The sequence below is a fragment of the Eschscholzia californica genome, unplaced genomic scaffold (genome assembly GCF_041429995.1).
Source record: "Eschscholzia californica isolate CP2 unplaced genomic scaffold, dmEscCali1.0.p SCAF_3, whole genome shotgun sequence".
NCBI classification, from domain to species: Eukaryota; Viridiplantae; Streptophyta; class Magnoliopsida; order Ranunculales; family Papaveraceae; genus Eschscholzia; species Eschscholzia californica.
The window spans coordinates 27,887,186-27,913,665 of NW_028238420.1; the positions used below are offsets into that span (position 1 = coordinate 27,887,186).

General features: G+C 38.3%; 1 protein-coding gene across 1 annotated transcript; it reads left to right on the forward strand.

The window, feature by feature from the left end:
• The first annotated feature begins 881 nt into the window (after positions 1-881).
• PFK2 (phosphofructokinase 2) lies at positions 882-15,707 on the forward strand. Its single transcript, XM_086670403.1, has 2 exons — positions 882-1,676; positions 14,512-15,707. The coding sequence occupies exons 1-2, from the start codon at positions 1,062-1,064 to the stop codon at positions 15,331-15,333; spliced, it is 1,437 nt and encodes a 478-aa protein (XP_086526529.1). The 5' UTR covers positions 882-1,061; the 3' UTR covers positions 15,334-15,707.
• Positions 15,708-26,480: the final 10,773 nt, after the last annotated feature.

The window sequence follows — 26,480 nt, forward strand, 5'->3', positions numbered from 1 at the left end:
GATCTAAGTGGCACATGCCAGACTCTTGAAAGCGCACGAACCTGACCTCAACTAAACCATCAAAGAGGTAGACCCAAAAGAACTTTGCCACTTGAGTCCTGACATGGGAGGTCGACACGAGGTTCCTACGCACCTTGAGCTTTGTCACAACTTAAAGACCAACAAAAGGATGGATTCGAGTCAGGCTATGTAACCTGAGGCTTGACATAGGAGATCTGCATACGTTTGTACAAATGACACAAGGTCTTCTAAAAAAAACTGACATAGAGCCACCCTCAATCGCTAAAGATACAATCACGGTGAACAAGACGAACTTTGCCACCATGAATGAAAAGGTGGGTAGGCCCGAACGCCGAGTTTCTAACGGGCAATGCAAAGCTCTACGGTTTAAGCAGAGCTCTGTAAAGGCTTAGTTCTTGGTCAACGGTTAGGAACAACCATCCGAAGTTTGGTCATGGGGAGAGTCAATTCCAAATCTTAAGGGTTATTCAAAGGAGAAAAGGTTGGTCTAATTTCGGTTCATGGTCGAAAACCAGATAGCACAAAAACTCATATCCGAGGTCAGAGTGAAGTTCCGACACGGCCTCGAACACTCAGAGCATGGAAGCCAAATCCAAGAGGGTCCAAGCACTTCCAAAAAAAAAAAAAAAAAAAAAAAAAAAACTTCCAAAAAAAAGAGGGTCCAAGCAAAATAAAGCTGAAAAATCAGGAACTGAAGTTGAATAAAACTTGAATAGCATTTCTTTCAACACTAAACATTATTTTTGGTCTGAGAGGACCGGCAGCATCAGGACTGGAGCCCAAATCGAACGGCCACTGGGGCCACACTGCATTTCTCAAATCTTCCAGACTTCCACCCAAGAGCAACAGTGGTTTCACTCGTCTAGTAAGTCCACGTGTCTCAAAATTTAGAACAGTCACCCAGCCACGTGGTGCACCAAGACGACACCACATACACAAATACATCTTAAATTTAGTCGCATTTGTTTCATCTTCTCTCTCCATTTTACGACAAAATTCACATTCTCTTTCTACTTTCTCACTCTACGAAAACATCAACGATGGCTGATTTAGGTCTCAAAACCATCAACGACGATTCTGAAACAACATCTGATACCACCTTAAAACAAGAAAACCACCTTCAAAACCTCTCTTTCTCTCCCATAAACCTCCAAACTCTACCACATCTTAAAGATTATATACCACACCTTCAAACCTTCACGAACCCTTTAGAAAATAACCCTTTTTACCATCCATCAGATGGATTCTACCTTTCTACATCTGACGTCATTCTCCGGCAGATTGTGTACGATCTCGCCGGTTCTTTTCCGGTGACTGACCCACACTTGGCTTACCACAGAGCTGGCCCAAGGAAGGAACTTTACTTTGATCCTAGTCACGTGAGAGCTGCCATTGTCACGTGCGGGGGATTATGTCCAGGTTCCAATACTGTGATTAGAGAGTTGGTAATTGGGTTGTGGGAGTTGTATGGTGTGAGAGAAATATTCGGTGTTTCGGCGGGGTATCGAGGGTTTTATACGATGGAGCCAATACGTCTTGATCCAAAATTGGTGCATGATTGGCATAAGAGAGGTGGGACCGTTTTAGAGACTTCAAGAGGTGGGTTTGATTTGAAGAAGATTGTTGATGCCATTGAAGCTCGTGGGTTTAATCAGGTAAAGGCCTTGTACTTTCTCTCAAACATATATCTTAGTATACTAAGCAGAGCAATAGCATCTCCCATCCGACCAGGGCCGACTCAAGTATCTGGCAGGCCCCAAGCGGAGTCAAAATTAGGGCATCTGCAATGTATGTTAGAAAAAAATTAAAATAAACTCCCAATAGTGTCTATGAGAGGACTTGAACCCTTGACTTCTTGCGTGCAATATAAATTTTTAACCAAGGAAAGAAAATTCCCGAAATTTCGCGAAACGTTTCCTAAAATTGGATTAGGTGCACGAAGTAACACTTACAACTATTTCTTGCATAGTTTCCACCGACATGATCGAAATTTCCACCGAAATGGTTGGAAATATCGAAATTTCCATCGACATGATGAAAATTTTGACCGACATAGTAGAACTCTAGCAAAAAAACCTGGAGAAACTAATACTAGAAACATATCCTTTCCTGCGTCTTGTTCAGCTTCATTTCTCTTGGATTTCTCTTGATTTTTATACTATGTTTTTAATGCTTTTTAAATCTATTTGAAAGTTTTGCGCCATGACTTAACTGCACAAATTGATTTTATCTTAGTAATACCCCTGATATAACTGTGTAATTGGGTAATTGACGATACCTTCTTAAAATAGCATGGTTTGTTAACTCGAAAATCTAGGTAATACAATATTACCCTCTTAACTGGAATTTCGTCCTCGAAGTTGAATCGAGTAGAAAGTATTTGTAACGATTCAACTGTGTGTCGTAGAGAGATATGCACTTCGTTTCATTTTATAGTCGCTTCAATTTTTGAAGGCGAAATTCCTGTTAAAGGGAACTAATATTGTAACATGCAGATCTACGAGCCTGAGAATTAGAGTTAGAGCGCCGAACAGAGTTAGAGATTTTTTTGGGATGTGGTTTCGAAATGGTCCAGGCATCGGCCAAAGCTCGAGACACTTTGAATTATGACTGGTCATTTGCATGATTCGGACAAATTTAATCGAAGGCGGATAGAAATGATTGTGAACGAACAGTGTTGGCCGCTGATTCAATTACAACATTTTCTCAAGTTAAGAATAATTATATATACTAAAGGTCGGGGCTTTGGAGAATAAAGAAAACTCTCTAGGGAATAAAGACTTAGTCAACCACAATTGACTAAGGGTCATATTTATATTTTGACCCAAAAACTAACAAACTTGTCTCTTGCCCCCTAATTTCCATCTTCTTCAAACCTCATCCCAAAAATTAATGAAATTAACAAACTTGTGTCTCACTGTCTCGGCTAACTTTACATTGAGAGAAAACACCCATCAACCCCACTTGCTTCATACTTGCCCACTATGGAATTTGGATTGGATTCCAACATTCTGTGAAACCAACTCATCATCTACACAACATCTCTCTCTACTTTATCTATCTGAACTTGTGAAAACAACAGACAACTAATCCCCACCATCTTCTTACCTAAAGAGAAGAAACATTAGTACATCACCCTTCAGCACTTGATTCACTTTCATAACATACATCCTCATCTTCTTCACCTCCCATGTATGGTTGTTGAAAACCCTAATTTATTTTTGCTTCCATGTATTTTGTTGATCTTATTGATGTAAACTCCCAACTATGGTTGCTGAAAACCCTAATTAATTGAAAAAATGTATGCTATGGAATCTGATCTTCCTGGATTTGACTAATTGGAGATAATTGATGTACAAGCTGGAATTGGATTGAGTTTGAGCAATGAGTATTTGTAATTGTTGGATCAAAGTCACATCCTTTTCTTATTATGGTTTGAATGTAGGATGTGTCTTCCATCTATCTGCAATTCCACTGATTTAAAGAAGAGAAGAGCCGACACTATCAAAACCTCAAAATTTTCGCTTTTTCGGTTCTCATCTTCATCCGAAACTCGGATCGAATCTTCATTATGAAGCAACCCTACCTTCCAATTCCATTCAGTTTCTCCTTTGATTTCTCTCTCTAACTTGTTTCCCTTCTATTAAGGTTTATACTCGACCCACTCGGGTTTCATCACACCCGGCCGAAACACACACACACAACCCACGTGGACTCGGTCAATAACAACTTAGATTCACTTAGATTGTATTTTATCTCTTTTGTACCTATATATATATATATATATATCAAGATGTAACCACTTATACATGCAATATAGAATCCAATTTAAATTGGTTTCCCTCCTCTCTCTCATACCTCTCTGTCTCTCGATCTCTCTTGTTCTTCTTCTCGTTCTCTCTTGATAAACCATCAACCATCTCATCTCCTTCGATTATTCATACCTTCTCATGTAGTCATGTGGTGATGGTGGAGGAGGAGATCACCGGGAAGGATTCGTCCAAATTTCTGATCCAGGACAGTTAGGGTTATTACGTTGATCCCACCAAACTTTTGGTCTATCTTTTACCTATTGTCTTCTTTGACATTTTGATACTGGTTTCTTTGATTTATTTGTTGATTTAGGGTTTGTGTTTAGAGAGAGATGAGCGGGAGAGAGGAACAAAGAAGGTGAGAGAAAGATGAAGAGATGAGGATAATAGTTATTTCATTCCCTTGTGATTTTGGGCTAAAATCTAAATATTCCCCCTAAGTCAACCTTGATTGACCAGGTCTTTATTCCCCAAAGTCGGGGACATACTAAAATAGTGACTTATAATAGTTATTTCATCTTCCGAAAAGGGATAATTTTAATTAAAATGGGTTTAAAATAGATAATGATTTGAAAATGGATAATAAATTTAAATGGATAATTGGTTTGAAATAGGCGACGGGTTTGGGTTCGAAATTAACAGGTTCAAAATGGTTAAGAGTTTAGAATAGGTAATGTGTTTGAAATTGGGTATTGGCTTACAATATAATTTTATTAACTTTAAAGTCCACCGGCCCAACTACCTATGCTCTAAAGATAACTCCAAGAACAACCACTTATCTGATAAACTCCGAAAAGAATTAGATCTTCGTCTTAAATTTTTAAAACCTAGAAAAGAGCCTTAGATCTTCGTCTAAAGACTATAGAACTGAAACTAAGAAGAATTAACTAAACTACTTGAACTGAATGAATTAAACAACTACTGAATCCCCTTTGTATAGGCATTAAGGTTTTCCTAAGCCTAAACAGTCTCTAATTAACAATTTCTAATAAATAAAATACTAGTTTTATAAACCTAATCAAATTCTAATAACAATTTTAAATAAATAAATTACTGGAATCTAAAACCTAAAAGGTTTCATATTGCCAAAACAAACAATTCTCTACTAAAAAAATAGGAAACTACTAAAATAACGATATTATGAAATTCAAGATTCTTGGAAGATTTCTGAAATATCTCCCTGCATCAGTCTCCTCCACTTTAAAGAAACTTGCCTCGAGTTTACAAAGTGACCTGAATGTTATCTTGATCGGTACTCCCTTCGTATATCCTTTTCGTGAATTATGCATAGGAATCACCAACCTTTCAGATTTAACTAAACACTTTATTAGGCCAAAAAAAATTTCTCACTGTAATTGTGATGCGATCCAAACTCTCTTTTCATCCCAAAAATAAACTTGTGTAGGTCATGAATACAGAGATTGAAAATTACGAATTTTGATGAAGAGCTTCCGCTAAAATTATAAACCACCCCATTTGAAACAATTTTAGATTCATAGAACATTGGAAACGGATCTTCGTATGAAGGGAAATCAATTGGGCTAACGTCTGACTTCCAAAGTTTTCACCTTCCTTTGATTCAGCTTCTTGAAGAACGTCCTTTGTCTCAATTTCTTGAACAACGTCTTTTGTCTCAATTTGCCGAACAACTTCCTTTGGCTCAACTGGTCGAACCACTTCTCTTAACTCAATTTCCTGAATAATTTCTTCAGCAACAAATTCCTTATCGTATAAATTGATATTAGGATACTTATTTGTGAACACAGTAATGTTAGATTTTAATTCGTGAATGATATTACTTGAATTGTCCATGCCCACAATTCGTGGTGGTTCAACATTATCTAAAGGAGTTGTTTTTACCTTTTTTATATTTACGCGAGGCTGTTCTTCTCTTCGAAATTCAAAGTTCCTATATTCCCGCTCCCGAGCTTCAATTTTTAGGCCAAGTTGTACTCGTCTTGAATAGTCCATACTGTCACTATCCCCACCTTTTCTCGCAGACTAAATTTTAATCCGCTTTGAAACTGATTTGCTACAACATCTTCATATTCCGCAATGTTTTCCATATTATTTCTTTGAACCAATCTTGAAAACTCTTCATAGTACTCACTCATTGAACGCAACCCTTGTCTACAATTTTGGTATATCTTGAACAAGTGTTGTTGATAATTAGGAGGTAATGACCTCTCTCTTAGGTTCTCATTCATACATGGCAAACTCTGGATGGGTGCCTTTCCTTGTCTCATTCTAAGATGTTGTAATTGATCCCACCAATCTGAAGCACTCTCTTTAAGTCTACAAGCAATAATTGTAACTATCTTCTCATTGAGAATCTTAGTAGACATATTGTAGCCAATCAAGGAACTCTTCGATCAGCAAATAGCATTGAAGAGTGGTATCGCTGTCTTGATTTTGCATTCATCATAATCTTTATGCCGGTATATGTGACTAGGATAATAGTTACCTGAGTTTTCTTGGTTGACAACATATTGTTGAAGTGGTTGTGTTCTGCCTTCATTTCCATTAACAGCTTGGTTGTGGGCGAATCCCTCAACACGTTCTTTGTTAATAGGTTGCCTAGGGTTTGTATTGACATTCAGGTTGTTAATCATCTCCACCACTTGGACTAGTTGATGACTCAAACCGTCAACTTTTGCCCACATTGAATTTTTACCTCGTTCACCGTCGAGGTTTGTGTTTCTAGCTTCGTCTTCTGCCATTAAGCCAAGAGAAACCTCGCTCTTGATGCCAACTGATGTAGATTGTTGCGGAAGCGTAAAAGTAACGGAATCCACCATTGTTATTAAACTAAACTAATGAAATAAAACTGATGAAATAACGATAAAACGATAAACTTGATTAATAATAAACGATGAACTTGATTAACAATAAACTTGATTCATAATATTCTCTGATCTGAATAACAAGGACATACCTGACTTCCTTTTGTAAGAACTGAGACACTTCTAGATAGACTCAAACTAGGATTCCTAAATATCAAAGATACTCAAACATAGAAACTTCTAAACCTAGACTTAGTAGGAAATACTAAAACATGGAAACTCCTAAACTCTAACCCTAATGGACTCGGCCATGAGGCCCTCTAACTAGTTCGGCCGTGAGGCCCGTCTTGATGGTTTCCATCATATAGGGTTCCATTCGTCAGAGTTCTTATGAATGAACAGTTTGAGTTCTGGATTCGTAGTATTAAGTTTATTTTATGAGTTGACAGGCTGTGGATGATGTAGGACAGAAATGGGAAGTTGGAAATAAGGAAGAAATTAACTTGATTATATTATAGATATAAGAAATATCACACTAGTATCACACCAGTACAAACTAGGAATCACTCCTAGAGCCCTTAGGCATCACACCTTTGGGGTATTTGCATCACACAAACACATAAAGCTTAACTAGCTGCTGGAATACTCTCTGTCTGTCTCAAACAGCAGAAGTACATGCCTTATATAGGCCTAAAACCCACCTTTGCCATCTTTACTTGTAGACTATTGAACTTCTAAACTCCTAGAGCACTAAAAGACATTATAAAGGACATTTAAGACATTAAAGAGACACTATAAGACATTAAAGACATTAAAGAGACACTAAAAGGCATTAAACATTGAACAAGGTGGAACCGTTTTGGATTAGGCCCACATTATTCAAGATTCCAAGTGGGCCCTTCATCTAAGACATGCCAAATCAGAATTTGGGCCTTAGAATCTTTCTTTTGACGCCTCCGATACACCTTTTGTGGTTGTTGCTGCCATTCATCTCTATCAACTCTCCCTGGCTTGAGAAAACTCGACCCCGGCGAGTTAATTGCATGAAACTTCTCATAAAGGTCTTGGTCGAGTCTTTGAAACTCATCATCTCTAATCCAAGTACAATCTGAAAGTGGGCGTCCCCTCCATTTAATCAAATACTTTTGATAACCACCTGCCCTAGTAGAAACAATTTGATGATCCACAACGTCTTCAATTTCTTCTTTTGAATGTGGGGCTGGTGGTAGGCGAATGACAGGATCCTTGTCAACTACATAGCTGTCGTGTTCATGGTACAAAGTAAGATCCTCAATGTTGAACACATTACTTATGCCCATATCTTTGGGTAAGTCGAGAACATATGCATTAGAGCTGATCTTCTTAAGAACCATATATGGACCAGCACTTCTAGAGTGAAGTTTCTTAAAAGTACCTTTTGGGTACCTTTCGGGTCTGATTCGTACCATAACCATGTCTCCCTCGTTAAACTCGATAAACTTCCTCCTCAAATCAGCATGTGCTTTATAATTTTGATTGCTGATTACAATCTTTCGCCTTACCTCATCATGTATGTCCCGAATGTGCTTACTAAAAGCATCTGCTTCAGCACTAGGGTGTGCTTCAATTGGTAAAGGAACCAAATCAATAGGCTTCTTTGGCAGTATACCAGTTACTATTTCAAAGGGGCTGCGACTAGTAGATCTGTTCACTGAACTATTGTAAGCAAATTCAGCCATAGGAATGACCAGATCCCAGCTAGGAGCATGGTCACCGACTAGGCAGCGAAGTAACTCACCCAAACTTCGATTAACAACTTCTGTTTGACCATCCGTCTGTGGGTGAAAAGAAGAAGAAAACTTCAGCTTTGTATTCAGCATTTTCCATAGAGTACGCCAAAAATAACTCATAAACTTCACATCACGATCCGAGACAATGGTTGTAGGCAACCCGTGAAGTCGAACCACTTCTTTAAAGAAGAGCTTAGCAACAGAGACAGCATCAGCAGTCTTTGTACACGGAATAAAATGTGCCATTTTCGAAAATCGGTCCACAACCACATATATGGAATCATGGCCTCTTAGGGTTTTTGGTAACCCAAGGATAAAGTCCATGCTTAGGTCTTGCCATGGTTCATGAGGGACAGGTAATGGCATATATAAGCCGGTATTTTTCCGCCTTCCTTTTGCTGTTTGACAAGTTCGACAACGAGAAACGACTTTGGCAACATCTCTTTTCAAGCCTGGCCAATAAAATCGATCTTCAACCATCACAATAGTCTTATCTCTTCCAAAGTGACCTGCTGCTCCTCCTGCATGTAATTCCCATATTACTTGCTCTCTAAGAGACGTGTCGGGTAAACAAAGTTGAGTCCCCTTGAACAGGTAGCCATCGTGTATAGAAAATTCAGTATGTACTCCTTGCTGTCCAGCCAACAAATCAGCATAGATGATGCTGAAATCTTTACAAGAGGGGTAGTCCTTTTTTAGTAAATCAAAACCGACAACTTGGACTTGCATGGAAGAGAGGATATGAACTACTCGACTTAAAGCATCAGCAACCTTGTTTTCAGTACCTGCCTTGTGCTTGATAACAAAAGCATATTCTTGTAAGAAAGAAACCCACTTACCATGACGACGATTTAAGTTCTTTTGAGAGTTTATGTATTTGAGAGCCTCATGGTCAGAGAATAGCACAAACTCTTGAAAAATAAGATAAGTCCGCCAATAACGAAGGGCTTGAACAACAGCATAAAATTCCTTGTCATACGTGGAATACTTTTGCTTTGCCTCATTCAGTTTTTCGCTGAAAAATGCGACTGGATGTCCTTCTTGACTTAAAACACCTCCAATTCCCACATGTGATGCATCACATGTCACTTCAAACACCTTTGAGAAGTCAGGAAGGTGCAAAACAGGAGCTTCCGTCATCCTTTTCTTTATCTCGTCAAAAGCTATTGATGCTGCCTTCGTCCATACAAATTGCCCGTTCTTCAAGCAATTAGTTATAGGTGCCATGACAGTACTAAAATTCTTGATAAAACGCCTATAGAATGTTGCCAAACCATGAAAGCTTCGTACATCATGTACCGTACTCGGAGTTGGCCAATTTGTGATAGCTTTTACCTTATCCGGATCGACCTGTACACCTTTCGCTGAAACAACAAAGCCTAGGAAAACAACATGTGTGCTCATGAAGGAACACTTCTTCAGGTTAACATAGAGCTTCTCTTGGCGTAAAAGCCTCATAACTCGTTGCAAATGGACAAGGTGCTCCTCTTTTGTTTTGCTGTATATAAGGATATCGTCAAAGTAAACAACCAAAAATTGACCAATAAAGGGTTGTAATACCTGAGTCATGAAGCGCATGAATGTGCTAGGGGCGTTAGACAAGCCAAAAGGCATGACTAGCCATTCATATAGACCATCCCTCGTCTTAAATGCAGTCTTCCATTCATCCCCGGGCCTGATGCGTATTTGATGGTAGCCACTTTTGAAATCTATCTTGGAAAATATTAGAGAACCAGCCATCATGTCTAATAGATCATCAAGTCTAGGTATTGGGAAACGATACTTGATGGTAATCTTATTGATAGCACGACTATCAACACACTTACGCCAAGTACCGTCTTTCTTTGGTGTGAGCAACGCGGGGACAGCACAAGGGCTTAAACTTTCACGAATAAAACTCTTGGTTAACAACTCTTTAACCTGCCGTTGTAACTCAGTATGCTCACTTGGATTCATGCGATAAGCTGGAAGATTAGGTAGTTGTGATCCCGGAACCAGGTCTATTGCATGTTGAATAGTACGCATAGGAGGCAGTTCATCAGGTGCCACATCAGAAAAATCAGCCAATAACTTCGACACTTCCGAGGGAATCGAAGGGGCATGGACAACAGCAGTTTTATCAACTTCTTTCTGCACTACAATATACACAAATCCCGATTCTTTGCTGTCTAATTCAAATTCCTTCCTGGTAATCATGTGAAGGGACTTTTTATTGCTTGCAACAACAGTTTTGGGCTTCTTTTCCTTGTATTTTTCAATTTCAGTTGTACTCATAGGCTTCAAAACAACGTTTTTGTTGTTGAATGTGAAGCTGTATGTGTTCTCCTTCCCGTGATGGTGCACATCACGATCATAAAGCCATGGGCGCCCAAGAATTATGTGAGCAACTTTCATAGGAATCACATCACACCAAATCGAATCACTATAAGTACCACAAGAAAGTGAAAAGAGGCAGCGATGACTTACCGGAATTGAGGTATTGTCTATCCATGCCACTTTATAAGGATGTGGGTGCGGTTGGGCAGCAAGCTTAAGGTGTTCAACTGTGGTTGCTGAAACAACATTCATGCAGCTCCCACTATCGATAATTAGCTTTTTAGCTTGGTCACCACAACGAACCAACATTTGGAAGATTGAAGTACGTCGCCAATCTTCTTTCTCAACTTTTGGAGATGCTAGGATGCGCCTAACAACAGATAAATGAGACGTATCTTCTTCATCTTCTTCTAAGTCATCGGGGTTATATGTCCCGTAATCAAACAAATTTTGATTCTCCTCATCTCCTTGTATACCGGCCTCTGTTTCGTCTTCTATACCAATATGTAAGTTCTTCTTAGGGCATTGGTATGCAAAATGACCAGTCTCCCCACATTTGAAGCACTTATTTGCTGAAAAGGGTTTGCCGTTGGCGTTATCTCTTGCAGAAGAACCCCTAAAAACTTGAGATTTGTTGGCCTGTTGATTTGTTGCTGTCCGAACTCCATAATTAGCATCATTCGACCTCCGATTTGCTGTTTCCATGGTTTGACTCCCAAACTTCTTTGTTATAGGGTAGCTTAGGTACTCATCCATGTCCAACGCAAGTTGGAAAGCATGTTCCAGATTGTAGATTGGATGTCGAAGTAATTCCCTTCTTATATCAGCTCTTAGGCCTGCTTTAAATCGAGCAAGGGCTTGTCGAGGATCTTCCACCACTTCACTCCTAGTTTTAAGCTCATCAAATTTCTGCATGTATTGTATCACTGACATGCTGCCTTGCTTTAAGTTAATAAGTTGATCACACAATTTGTCATGATAGTTTGCTGGCATGTATTTCTCTCGTAGTTTAATCTTCATTTCTTGCCATGTGTCAATTGATGGCAGTCCCTTTCGTCTGATATCTCCTTCAACACCATTCCACCACACTTTTGCTAAGCCCACCAGTTTCATCTTAGCAAATCTAACTCGTCGCTCGTCAGTCATATCAAACCAATCAAAGTACTCTTCGATTGATGTAAGCCAATCTGAAAATAGAGTTGGATCAACCTTACCTTCAAAATCTGGTACTTCAATCCTTACTTTCTTTGTAATATCACCAGCTGCATCATGTTCTGGTACCCTCATGTTTCTTAGTGGTTCAAAAACACGAGTCCTACGTCTTGGGGGACTGTTTTGGGGCTGATCGTCTTGATTTTCCTCCTCATCGTTACCAACTTGGTCATCTTGTCCCGCAGTTTCAGAATTATTACCTGGATGGCGTGTTCGAATTTCCATCTCTCCTAGTCTGATTTCAATATCATTGAGAGTATCTACAATTCTGAAAAGGATCTCGTCACGCTGGTCATCAGTTATTCTTCCTCGCAAATTTCTTCCAGATCTATTTGCCATACGTAACCTCGCTCTGATACCAAAATGATGTAGGACAGAAATGGGAAGTTGGAAATAAGGAAGAAATTAACTTGATTATATTATAGATATAAGAAATATCGCACTAGTATCACACCAGTACAAACTAGGAATCACTCCTAGAGCCCTTAGGCATCACACCTTTGGGGTATTTGCATCACACAAACACATAAAGCTTAACTAGCTGCTGGAATACTCTCTGTCTGTCTCAAACAGCAGAATTACATGCCTTATATAGGCCTAAAACCCACCTTTGCCATCTTTACTTGTAGACTATTGAACTTCTAAACTCCTAGAGCACTAAAAGACATTATAAAGGACATTTAAGACATTAAAGAGACACTATAAGACATTAAAGACATTAAAGAGACACTAAAAGGCATTAAACATTGAACAAGGTGGAACCGTTTTGGATTAGGCCCACATTATTCAAGATTCCAAGTGGGCCCTTCATCTAAGACATGCCAAATCAGAATTTGGGCCTTAGAATCTTTCTTTTGACGCCTCCGATACACCTTTTGTGGTTGTTGCTGCCATTCATCTCTATCAGTGGAGAATGTGAACTGTAAAATAGAGTCTCTATGGAGAGTTAGTTCGTTCATACATATATCACATGTTCCATAGTGAACTTCATAGTGCGGATAAGACATTATTGGTCTAGTTTAATGCATTTTTATGTATTCCTACTTTGAAGGGGAACACTTGACAGTTACGTAATTGTCAAATGATAGTGTTGTCCTTTGACATTCTAGTAGAACTATTATCCCGTAGTAGGGAGTTTGAGTGGAGGTGAAGCTTAGTTAGGAGACACCACGAGCCACACTAAGAGGCAGGATAGTAAGAATCTTACTTCGGATACGGGTATTCTCCGTTTCACTGAAGTATATATATATGCATGCATTGTTATTGGTTGGTCATCTTGTTTTTATTGTTCTCAAATTCAAGTTGTGATATGATATACTATGGATGTATGTGGTGTTGTGGTGTGTAAGTTGTGGATGTTCATTTTTGCAAGACAAACTTACTGTCAGAAAATAATAATCATCTAGTGGCGGAATCGCTCGAGCTGTGTGATAGTTTTAGGTGAACTCTAAACACGTGGTGGTAGATTCGCCTGAGCTGCGAGATAACATGGTGAGGAAATCATCTAGACCATGTTACTTGGAATGATTGTTGCACTAGACATTAGCTGGTTTCTTTGTTCATCTTTTCTGTTATGGACTAGTCATGAGTTCACGTCAAGAAGTACAGTTCGGCGCCTGTCCAGCTGAGTGGTAACAACCGTTCTAGTTTAAGCAGAATGGGATACGAGAGAGATGGAAGTTGGGGGTAATCCGACCAATGGAGTTAATAGGCGAATGAACAATGTGATGTTTGTTTGTTTATTTGTTCTGTTAGCTCACTGGTAGGTGTGGTTTGAATTCTATTGTGATAAGCGATTGAGATTTACAATATTTTCACCTGAACGAAATATGGTGTTTACTCGAGTTTTCCGAAGGACAAAATTCTTAATTCCCAGAAGTGGAGACTCGTAAAAGCTTGGCTTTAAGCAGATTCACCCTACCTTAAGACATAAGAGTACTTTTCACCATTGGTGGATGTTATCTGTGAGGAGGGTTCTGCTGTTGTAGCTTTGGGAGTATCCAGATCATTTAATATTATTACGTTCATTCATATGTTTGGATATCCTTTGAATTGTTAATGAACTACTTTGAGAGGTAGCGTCCGAGGCTCATTTCATGTGTTAGATACTGCTATTGCAGATTTTGATCAGGATGTGTTAATTACTCCTCAATATTAGACTCTGGGAGCTAAACAATTGTGTCTTTTGTTATCCTTCAGTCTTCTTTTGGTCCCTTTGGAGTAACTGTCAAATAGTAAGAGAGAAAGTACAGACTAAGAATTGACTTGTCTACCAATTCACAGTTACAAATGTTTGGGTATCCTTTGAATTGTTAATGAACTGCTTTGAGAGGTAGCGTCAGATCTGCCGGAGATCGAACGCTCCTCAAGACAGTAAATAGAACATCTGCCCCATAAAGCATGATTCCGTGGCTTAGATCACAGTAACTTTTAATAGAACATTTTCCCGTTGACTGTCTATAAGTTTAGGTTTTGGAACTGCGGTTGCTTACCTGTGAACTATTTCTCTAATATTTGTACTATTTTGAATTTATGTAATGAAAAGATGACAATATTGGAGCGATTGAAATGACCTGTTTTTCTTCTTCCAATGAACAGGTCTATATCATTGGTGGAGATGGAACAATGCGTGGAGCTGTTAAAATCTTCGACGAAATCTGTCATCGAAAACTAAATATATCAGTAGCCGGAATCCCTAAAACAGTTGATAATGACATAGGAATTATTGATAGATCATTCGGATTTCAAACGGCAGTAGAAGTTTCACAGCAGGCGATAAATGCAGGTCATGTTGAAGCTGAAAGTGCAGTAAATGGAGTTGGCCTAGTGAAGTTGATGGGAAGAAGCACAGGTCACATAGCTCTCCATGCCACCCTAAGTAGCCGTGACGTTGATTGTTGTTTGATTCCCGAAAACGAATTTTACTTGGAAGGAAAAGGCGGTTTATTTCATTTTCTCGAGCAAAGACTGAAACAGAATGGGCACGCCGTTATAGTAGTTGCCGAAGGAGCGGGACAAGATCTGATACCAAGAACCGAAGAACAAAAAGAAGAGAGAGATGAATCGGGTAATCTGGTTTTCTTAGACGTGGGTACTTGGTTAAAATCTGAATTAAAGAAATGGTGGGAAAGGGATCATCCAGGAGAGTTATTTACCGTCAAGTATATTGACCCGACTTATATGATAAGGGCAGTCCCGGCTAACGCAACCGATAACTCATATTGCACACTTTTAGCTCACTCTGCTATTCATGGTGTTATGGCTGGTTATACTGGATTTGTGTCCGGTCCTATCAATGGAAACTATGCTTATATTCCATTGGCTGAGGTCGCTCAGGCGAAAAACAAGGTGAATACCGACGATCATAAGTGGGCTTGGGTTAGATCAGTTACCAACCAGCCTGATTTTGTTAAGCGCTAATAGGTCGAGGTATGTGTCTAAAACTCTTTTACGTTTCTCCGAGTAAGGATCATGGATACCTATATATTACTTGGACTTTGTGGGAGGTGATTTTCATGGTGGATACTATCTTTTGACTAGGAATGGGCACCTTTACTTTTTCTTTCAGTACTGAGTAAAAATTCTTGGTTTTATGCTTTTTTTTGGATGGGAAGATGAATGTAGTTTAGGCAGAAGAAAACTGAAAAGAAATAAACTTGGTCTCTTAGTTATTAAAATAGGTATGTGGTTATTATCCTTCAGCTCTGTAATTTTAGTTAGAAGTTGTAATTTTCCGTTCGAAAACTCTAAAGCTGAAAAACATTTATCTCATGTTTATGTTATTTAATTTACCATCTCTAGTTATTTCTCTGAAAATAAAAGGTACATGTGTTTTGAGGACTAAGGGATGGTATAGTTGGAGACAAATGTAACATTTAGTCGTACCTTCATAGTAAATCCATTCACTGGAAGTGCCCGAGCGAGCGTAGGTCGCTTCGGTGTGGGATCTTAGTATGAAAAATCAATGAGTTTGTCATTGGTAATGAAAAATCAGAGAAGGGTTATTCAGTGTAGAATCTGGAATTTAAATTTTTTATGAAGAAAGTTGTGTTGAGGTATTTCCTTCTGTAAAAGACTCCTAGTTGAGGCAGGATTCTGTCTGATTCATTTTTCGGGTGGAATAGGATTTCTTATATCAAAATTAAAAGATATATCCTATTCCTGTAAATTTATCTTCATAGTTATCGTTATAGGGTCGATTACTCCCTATCATCTTGTTCTCCCCAAAAATATAATGTAGACTGAACACTTCTGGATGAATTTGCAGTAGTAATTTGCAAGTCCTAGACAATAAGCAGACACCTTCCACTCTTGGATGGCTCTGGATAAAAGGGAATCGGAAAAAAAGATGATTATTTATACTTTTAGATCAGAGAAAATTGTAAGAGAGAACGAGTGAAAGAACACAATTGATTTTGTGAAGTAATTTGGTTTGGTGTTGTACTTCTCGACCATTGTGGTTTCGACTTCGTTTACATCTTGCGTAAGCACTGATACTGAGTTTTTGGTGGGGCAAAGCGACCTAAATTTTTGTGGAACAAAGAGCACGTCCTATTTATGTCGGTAACATAATTCTCGTTTGGGAAGTTTTATAGGGGCCTCCCGTAAGTGTTATAGGCGCCTCCTCCCTCCCCTCAAATTTGCCTTGAGGAAGGCCCCTATAACACTTATAGGGGGCCCTTTAAAACTAGCCTTCTCGTTTTTCTTCTTCCGTTTTTCAAGGTTTGATCGAGGTGTATATCTTTCGTAAGGAGATATGAAGTCTATAAAATAAACTGTTCAAATTTATTTTGCAAGATGAACAAAACAGAATTTTTTTTCAAAGAATGTAGCGTTTACGAAGGTGTATATCTTTTTAATTTTATTTTCTATTTGACTATGTTTTTTTTTTTGTTTTATGTACATTATTACTACTTGAACAAATATAATATATTTAGTTCTTTAAATTAATGTTTGTAATATAGGACTTTGTCAAATTTATATCTCTAATTGGGGTATTTAGCGATACCCTGTCATCTCTAATGTCTAATTAGGGATGTCCTGTTTTTTAATTGGATATAAGGGATGCCCTCTTGTTGTACTTAAAAGTACAAAACTACCCTTGTTCTTATTGTTTCTTTTTCTGTTTGATATCTTATACCTCTTCGAAGTTAAGCTTATCAACTTATTTTCGTTTCTCATATTTTTTTTCTCTTATCCATCTTTTTTTAATTTACCAACAACATTTATCGAAAATTTAAAATTGATCCGGCCGTCATATTGTATTTTATTTTCTTCCCTTTATCATTACGACGACATAACATTCTAACTTTGGTCTTCTCGTGAATTTTTCTATCTAGTTTGTAAATTCACGACTAACATAACACTCTAATTTTGCCCGTTCTAAGAATTTTTAAATCTTATTTGCAAGTTCATTGAGTAATTTCATTTTTATTTTTATTTTTTGTTCGATTCACAATCTCAAATTTCATTTGTATTTTTTTGAATGATAATAAGAGTTATAATTAATAAAAGGAACAATAAATTTCAAGAGGTCTTCTTCAAATGGGTAACGTACATCAATTTTACCGTAAAAGAAAAAACAAATGGAAAGTTATATTTTTTTCTTAGAATTTACGATTTTTATTTCGAATTGTTGTGATTTATCAATTTTTTAAATTTTTGATCAATTTTGTTAGTAAATTAAAAAATATAGATACGAGAAAAAAAATTATGAGAAACGAAAATAAGTTGATAAACGTAACATCGAAGAGATATAAGATATCGAAGAAAAAAAGAAACAATAAGAACAAGGGTATTTTTGTACTTTTAAGTACAAAAAAATGGGTATTCCTAATATCCAATTAAAAAAGGGGGGAATCCCTAATTGGACATCAGGGATGAGGGGGTATCGCTAAATACCCTTCTCTAATTTTTACTAGAACTTAGGTTGTGTTTGATAGACACTTTTCTTAGAAAAGGGAAATTTTTTCCCAAAAATGTCATTTTTTCTTATGTTTGGTAGGTTTTTTGGGGAAAGAAAATGAAAGGGCACGTGACTCACTTTTCCTCTACATTCCTCAAAAGTAGAGAATCTTCTTACCCATGTTTTATGAGAGAAAAAGTTTCTACTGTCTTTAACCCCTTTAACAGATAAAAAAATTGCACGACAAGTGGTGCCGGACGACATTAACAATTTAACAATCATCTCACTTACTGACTTTCCCTCTCTCTCTAAAACCTTTACGTTAGCCCAATCTCACTCTCTCTCTAACATTATGGGGTGATTGTTGATTATGTGTCTTAAAATCTGAGTTCGAAGGTTTAATGGGTAGATTTCTTTATGAAATGGAAAGGGAAGAAAATCATGTTTATGGGTGATAAATTGAGTTTGAATCAATGACAATCATTAATTTGTTTCATTCATGCCTCCCAAAGCAAAGACCACAGTTATGAGAACTAATGTTTCTTTTCCTAAAATAGTTGTGTATGATCTCTCTCTCTTGGATAAAAGCAGCAGGCTCTGAATTTGTTCTTTCTTTTTTCATTGGTCTATATATATATATATACATATGAAATGAAATGAAATGAAGTTTTATGAGTAACTGAAGGTTTTCTCCCTCTAAAAGAAAAACTAAACTATAAAACTAGAGTTCCTATTGGGATTATTTCATTCTCTTTCCGGATGAACGGAAATAAAAACACAAACTGTATTCTCAAATTGTAAGAACAAAATGATCACAGAACCTAAAAAATATTGATTGCATTACTCTTGAGAAGTACAACAAGAGAAGAAGCCCTAGATATGGATCCATGGTGAGCTCTAGATAGTGATTGATGATGAAGTAATAGTGATTTGAGCTAAGTAACAATAAGTAATTAATTAATTGATAGATGTAATCTCATTGTCTATGTACTTTCACTCTATAAGCTCTCTTTATCTTTTCTTTGGTTACCTATTTAGACGAAGTAAATAGAAGATAGTGGAAATTTTTTTTTTCTCTTACCGAACCAAAAAATAGAAAATGCGGAAAATATCATGAAGAAAGTGTTTCTTGGTAAAAAACTTCCTCGGAATAAAATTTTTTCTATTATTTTTTTCCTTTCCCCAAGATGGTATCAAACACAACCTTAGACAATCTTGCATATAGAGGAAGAAAGAGAAGTTCCATTTAAGGAGATTAACTTAATAAAACATTTATGACCAAGATGCTACTCTAAATTAAACTCTAACTTCTAATCACTTGTGTATTTGCCACCTATTATCTATAATTTTTCATGTATGGGAAGTTTTATACGGCCCTGTTATTTTTGTCAAAAGGTCTCCCCATGAATTTATTGACTTCGTAAATAGTCATTGACCTTGTTTGGTTAAAGAGCCCCATGCAATGGTTTAAAAAAAACGCAATTTAAGGATGTATATCACCCACATTAGCAATTTATATATTTCGATCTTAAATCTCACCAAAATTCAAATCCCTAAACGTTCATCTTATTTCACTTTGGTGATGAATAAACTATCAAAAAATTAAACCCAGGGTTTGAGGAAGATGAAAGAGGAAGAGATGAAGATGAAAAGGGGGGGAGGGGAGAGAAAGAGAGAAAAACCGAGAGAGAATGAGGGAGAGTGAAGATGAAAATGGCGGTAGTGATAGAGGTGATAGATTTTACAGAGAGCGAGAAAGATAATCTGAAGAAGAAGATGAAACAGAGCTACTGTCCTGATTTTCGGTTGGCTAAGGCCAAATCGTGCAATATTTACGGATCGAGCCCAGCGTAAAATGTTGCATAATTCGGCTCGAGCCCACCGTAAAATGTTACATAATTTGGTCGAACCCACCAAAAATTGGTCTAGTAGTTGCTGAAGTTACTGACCCAATTTTCGGTGGGCCGAATTATGCAACATTTACGGCTTGATCCCACTGTATTTGCCACCAGCAACTTTTCGGTCTGGTGCGGCTGGAAAACTCACTTGGGGGTGTTCTTCCTCTCTTGTATTTCACTCGCTTCCAAACGAAATGCTTCCAAATAAGTTTCGCAAATCTTCTTCCTTGTGTTGCTAACCAGTAGATTCAAGTATTCAACATTATAGTTTCAAAAAATCGAAAAAAATTAAACCTAGGGTTATGAGGAAGATGAAAAAGGAAGAGATGAAGATGAAAAGAAGGTCAAAGAAAGAGAAAACAAGTGAGAGAACGGGAGAGGAACCGAGAGAGAGTGAAGGAGAGATGAAGATGAAAATGGCGGTAGTGATAGAGGTGATAGATTTTATAGAGAGAGAAGGTAAACTGAATAAGAAGAAGAAGAAGATGAAACCGAGGTTATGAGGAAGATGAAAGAGGGTGGGTTTTTGATCAGTGAAGGGATTTTTTCTTGGTTTGAATAATTTTGTCCTAACAACATTAACTTTACCATTAGGTCAAACTAGAGAAGGGAGAGTACGTTTTTCTATAGGGGCCCTTCTAACGAAAATGAGAGATTTGGGGAACTCTTTTAAAGAAGGGGCCCTTTAACAAAAATGGGGAGTCCCTATAAAGTCTCCCGCTTCTGATTCGTGACCTTACCTATATAATTTAGCCAAAACTGTCTAAACATTTGGACTTTGGTTAAAAAGGACTAGTCAAAATTTTTTTGTCTTCAGCTCTCTGAGTATTTTTTTTTAATTTGCAACATTTTGCGATAGCTTTGCAACGCCTTGCGACATTTGGTTAAAAAGGACTAGTCAAATTTTTGGGGAACGCTTTTAAAAGAGGGGCCCTTTAACAAAAATGGGGAGGGGGGTCCCTATAAAATCTCCCGCTTCTGATTCGTGACCTTTCCTATATAATTTAGCCAAAACTCTCTAAACATTTGGACTTTGCTAAAAATAGACTAGTCAATTTTTTTTTTGTCTTTCAGCTCGTTGAGTATTTTTTTAATTTGCAGTACTTTGCGATAGCTTTGCAACGCCTTGCGACAGGTTTGCAGCGTTTTGCAACGCCTTCCGACAATTTTACAACTATTTTGGAATAACTTTGGAGCGCCTTGCAATACCTCACAACAACTTTGTAATGCCCTGCAACACCTCTGCAATGTTTTGCAACACCTTCGTAAAAAATATTGCGCTCTGAACTAAACAAAATACAAATATAGGTTATTTCCCGAGAGCCCCCCTACTTTGTGGTCAGCTTCTCGCGTAGCCCCCTATTTTATTAATAATACCGAGAAGACCCCTTTTCTTCCGTTACCGTTAAGTGTCCGTTATTCTCTCTCCTCCATCTCATCACCTATATTTGCCACGTCAACCTCTTCGCCACATCATTATCTACTATGATAGGGTCGCCGACCGATCAAAAATTCCGGCGACCTTCATACTTTAAAAAAAAGAAAAAAATTCTCTTCTCTCTCTCTAAACAATCCGACGAAGGGAAACCCTTCGCCGGTGGTCTGTTCGAACAGACCTTGAAGGTCTATGAACAGATCTGTCAAGGTCTGTTCAAGAACAGATGAGAGACATTATTTTTTTTATAGACATTATTTTTTTTGGAGAGAGAGAGAGAGAGATGAGAGACATTATTTTTTTTATATGTTTGAAGATCGGCGGCCGAAAAATTTTCTGGCCAGCGACCTTCGTCGAAGAAGAGAGATGTGAGGTGGAGAGAGAGATATCTTTTCTTTTTAAGTATGAAGGACGTCTGCCGGTCGCCAGAATTTTTTCCCAGTCAGCGACCTATCGGAGAAGATGGTGATGTGGCTTGCTTGAGTCGGTTGGGCCTTGCATGCTTTGCATGATGTCGGTTGGGGTCGGTTGGGCTTAGCCTAGTGATGTCGGTTGGGCTTGGCCTGGTGAAATACCTTAACAAGTGGTCGCTAGCAGTCGACCGACCGGCGACCTTAATGAGATTTTTCTTCTTTTTCTTCTTCCTCTCCTCCTTTTTCTTCTTCTCTGTCTAGCATCTCTCTAAATTTTTGGTTCCGTAGCTATCGAACTCGTTTGATCATGGTAGATAACTTTCCTGGAAGAAACTAAACCCTGATCGGACATCAGCCACATGAACAATGGAAGTCCCTGGAGTCTTCGTCGGAAAACGTAGAGTGCTGTGATTCAATACTGTTCTCTCCAACAAGGGCGGCCTAGGCCCAAAGCCACCAAAGCGGTGGCTTTGGGCCCCCAACAAGGGATGGAAAAACGAAGGCCCCAAGAGATTTTACTATATAGTAATTGAAGGTGAAATTTACTTTGTGCATGCTTCGCTCAGTTGGTAAAGCTTTCATTCAAAACCCAAAAGGTCATGAGTTCAATCCCTATTGCTAACATAATTTTGCTCATTTTCTATATCAACTCATTTATTTCATAAATCTCTAATTAAATTGCTTATTTTAATAAATTTTCTTGATCACGTTTTTTAGTTAAAATCTTGATCATCAATACAAATTGAATTTTACTTTTAGTAAGTAGTTTTTGTTGTATATATATGCTATTTTCTTTATCTGTTATATGTATATCAACGTTGGCAAGTCATATTTTAAGTTTTTGTCATGCGCATCATTTCTGAACATTTTATGTGATCAAAATATTTGCAATGGTGATTCGTTGCATAATTGCAAATAAAGTTGTACAAATTTTGTAGTTATTTTATGTGAACCTTTTTTTGGTGACAATTACATTTTATCGTATACATGATATTAACAAAATTAACTTTCTACGAAGGATATTTGTTCTTTTCAACCTAATTTTATCGTACACATGATATTAACATGATATCAAACTAAAGTAATGTAATGATCTCTCGCTTTTTTTAATTTGAAATAAAGTGATGATAAGTAAGATATATAATTTTTACAAGTATTTGAAATTAATATGGATTTCATATTAAACTTGACACCAAATTTATATTTTTATTAAACAAAACATTGTTTTTAAGTTGTTCAAAATTTCTACAAAAACTTTGTTTATACATCCAAACAATATAACCTAAAAGTAAGTACACCTTAATGATAGGAATAAGGTAACAAAATTATATAATTCTTTTTAAAATTCTTTAAAGGGCCCCAATTTCAGAGTTCGCTTTAGGCCTACCACGACCTAGGGCCGCCCCTGCTCTTCAATGGACAAACTATGTTTCTCAGTATACTAAAACCCGCTCTCTCTCTAATGTTAACGGAGGCGAAACAAAGAACCTTTTTCTCTCTATCTCTCATGATTTCTGCTTCATCTCACGACAATTAAGGAAAGATGCTTTACCCCTTCAGAACTCACGTAATGTCCAGACCTCTAAAACTCTAAACCCTGGTTTTTCTTTAGACTGCAACTCTCTCTCTCTCTCTCTCTCTCTCTCTCTCTTTCTCTCTTTCTCGATCCTAATTGAAATATTCCTCTTCTCCCGTCTTTTAAATTGGGTCTCGTTCATTGAGAAACACTAATTGACTAACAAAAATAATGTTTTAAAGAAAATGTATATGATACACATTTCAAGTCTTTAAATCTCCATCCCTCTTAATCCATTTTTGAAGACAAAATTTTCTGACACTTGATGTAACACTAGTTGTGATTCAAGTCATATGATGACAAAAATAAAATAAATTTGATTTTTCTTATCCTCAAAATAATTTGATTCCTTAGATAGGGCCTAGGGGCGAGTGGGAAAGAAACCTACGACCCGGATCCACCTGCGGATCGCCTGAGCCCGATATGTTCGCAGTCGCTGTCCGAGACGGGCAATACCCGTCCAGACCGCCAACTTTAAGTGGATGACACAGATAAGAAGCTCTAACTAGCATTCCATTCGAGTCCGACCGATAAAGCCCGACTGATTGATACATATAACATACGTTGGAATTTTTGTATATAAATAGTTATAATTTAACAAATAAGGTTGATCGAGGTTTTTTGAGGAGAGAGATGCTCTGCTGTGACATCAGCAACCTCTCCCCTTTCTACCTTGAGAAACCCTAATAGCTACCGCCTTCACCATCATCAATACCCTTAGAGTGCATTAATTGAGAATCTGAGTCACACCAACCCTCCCACTTAATTTTCCCTTCATCACGCATCAAATCCATCTCGTAATCACCAGCTTCCAGCGTGATCCAGCATTAAATTTCCTTCTCCTCCTGCATGCGAGTCAAAATTACTCCAGAAGCCACTCTAAGCATTGGCCACTAATCATCTCAAACGTTAATCCGACTGGTGGAGTGCTTTGTCTCGAGAAGAACAACAGACACGCCATCAGCGACTCGGTGGGTAAGACTCTTCTACTTCTCTCTTTCTATTTTGTTTTTTCTTGCCTCGACCTTCTCCCCTTCCTTTCTCGCTCTAGGTCTTATTGGTTTCTTTGGTTTTCGCCCTGGGTTTCTTGTTTTGTTTTTTCTCTTTTCTTTTGGTCTTTTCTCTCTCTCTAGTATGTCATTAGTCATTTCCAGCGAGTAGACATTTCTGGTGGGTGACACTCTCACCAATCCCTGTGCATGCATGGCACTCAATGGCTCTTGCTCTATCTTCTCCTCTCTGGTTAGCCAAGCCTCTATATATTTCCAGTTCTTCGGTTTCCTTTTGGCACTGGACTTTCATCTTCCTTTCTTCTACCCTAATCCCATGGCAACCCACTTTGCTCTCGCCCCTCGGGGTCGTCTCTCTTTGAAATACCAAAAGCCCTCAACTAACCAAGACCTTCAAACTATCAATCAGAGTTATGTGGCTAGGTGGTGCTGTCCTCAAGAGGCAAACCTGGCTCATATTAAACGTATGCTGTTTTCCCAATCCATTTTCTTCCGTGACTGCCATTACTCCTCTGTTGAAGGTCCTCTAAACACCTTCCTCATTAAACCCAAGAGCTTATTCATCTTGAATGCCCTCAATTTTGGTCGTCCCTGGATTTTGAGGGGCATGCTTCTTGTTCTTAAACAAGTCGATTTCCCCCTATCAGAAAGTGTCGATGACCTATTTTTCGAGCCCATGTGGTGCAACATTTATAACCTGCCTATGGCCATTCAAAACAAGGAGGATCTCAATGTTATTTTTGAGCAAATGGGTAAGATCATCCAGATCAGGCCTCGAAATCTCAGTTTCGTGAACAACAAAGTCATCCGAGTTCACTTTCTCTATGATGTCCGCTCTCCTCTGTTAGCCACCATCAACACTGTCTTTGTGGACAGAGAAGTTGATATCAACTTCAGCTACCAAAAATTTCCAGGGGCAATCTGTCAAACTTCCAGGATCATCGATCATCCCCTAGGTCACTGCCCTGAGCTGGAGGACCCCTCTGAAGATGAAAGTGACCCGATGGATACCAATGTGATACCCACCCAGATTCGTAGCCCAGAAGAACCATTACTAATAGCCCCCCACCATCCCCAGTTTATCAGCACACCCCTCCCCACCTGCTCTTTACTCCTTCGGGTAAGAGAACTAGAGATAGTCCTTCCCACCATTCTATCAGCTCTGATGAGCATTCAAACGATTCCAATGAGTTTCAGTCCATTCTGTTGGATAATCAAGAGGCTAGGAGGAGGTTAGCCGAAGCAAGATTGGTCAATCACAGTATAAGGGCTCTTGCAAATCAAGGAAGTGGGAGTGTCGTAACTCCACCGGAATGATCTACTCGTAGTTTCCTTTTTAGTTTTTTGGGTGTTTTGTTTCTGTCTCTTGTTGTTTGTTTAGTTCCCTTTGGGTGGCTTGGTGGTTTTGGTCTTTGTTAGTCCTTCCTGTAGGTACAGTAGCAAGAGAGTGTCAGTCCTAGCTCTTCCAAGGGCTGGGAGTAGAGAGTTTATCTCTCCTTTTTGTTCTTCCTGGCAAACTGTACCCCGTGGGGGTGGTTTTATATTTCTTTTGTCACCGTGGGACTTTCATTAGCCTTTAGGTTATTAGTCGTTTGATCTTGTATGCAGTTCCAATATGTTTAATTATCTTTAATTTCAATTGTATTATACTTAGCCTTTTAATTTTGTTGTTTGGAATTTTGGTTGTTTGTTTTTTGTTCCACTGTCTGTTTGTTTTTTTGTTCCTTTATACCTTCTGCCCTCCTTTTGGTCTCCCTGCTAGAGGCGCCCCTTAGGTATTCACCTCCCGGGTGGCCTTTAGTTTTCTGTGGTATAGCGGCACTTTGGGGCCTCGGTGACCTGGGCCCAGATGGACCAACCCTACAAGGACTTAGCTGTTCTGGCCTGGAATATGAGAGGCTGTGGGAATTTTCTGAACAGAAAACACCTCTGGTCTCTCGTCCGAAACCATAAGCCTGACATCATCTTCATTTCGGAAACAAAATGCCTTAATGCAAATATTGGTAAACTGCTTAATTTGCATGCTAATTACAATCACTACACGGTCGAGCCCGTGAACAGAGCGGGTGGTCTGGCGGTTATCTGGACGCTTAACATGGATATTCAACCTCTTTATGCGGATAACAACATTATCCATCTTAAAGGCACCCACGTCAATAATAAGGATCATTTATATATCTCCTGTTTTTATGGGTGCCCTTATAGTTCTAATCAGATGAGACCTTGGGCTCAACTTTCCGATCTTGTTCCAGACTCCACTACCCCCTGGCTGGTTATAGGCGACCTCAATTCTATTTTCCACCCGGAGGATAAGATCGGGGGAAAAACTG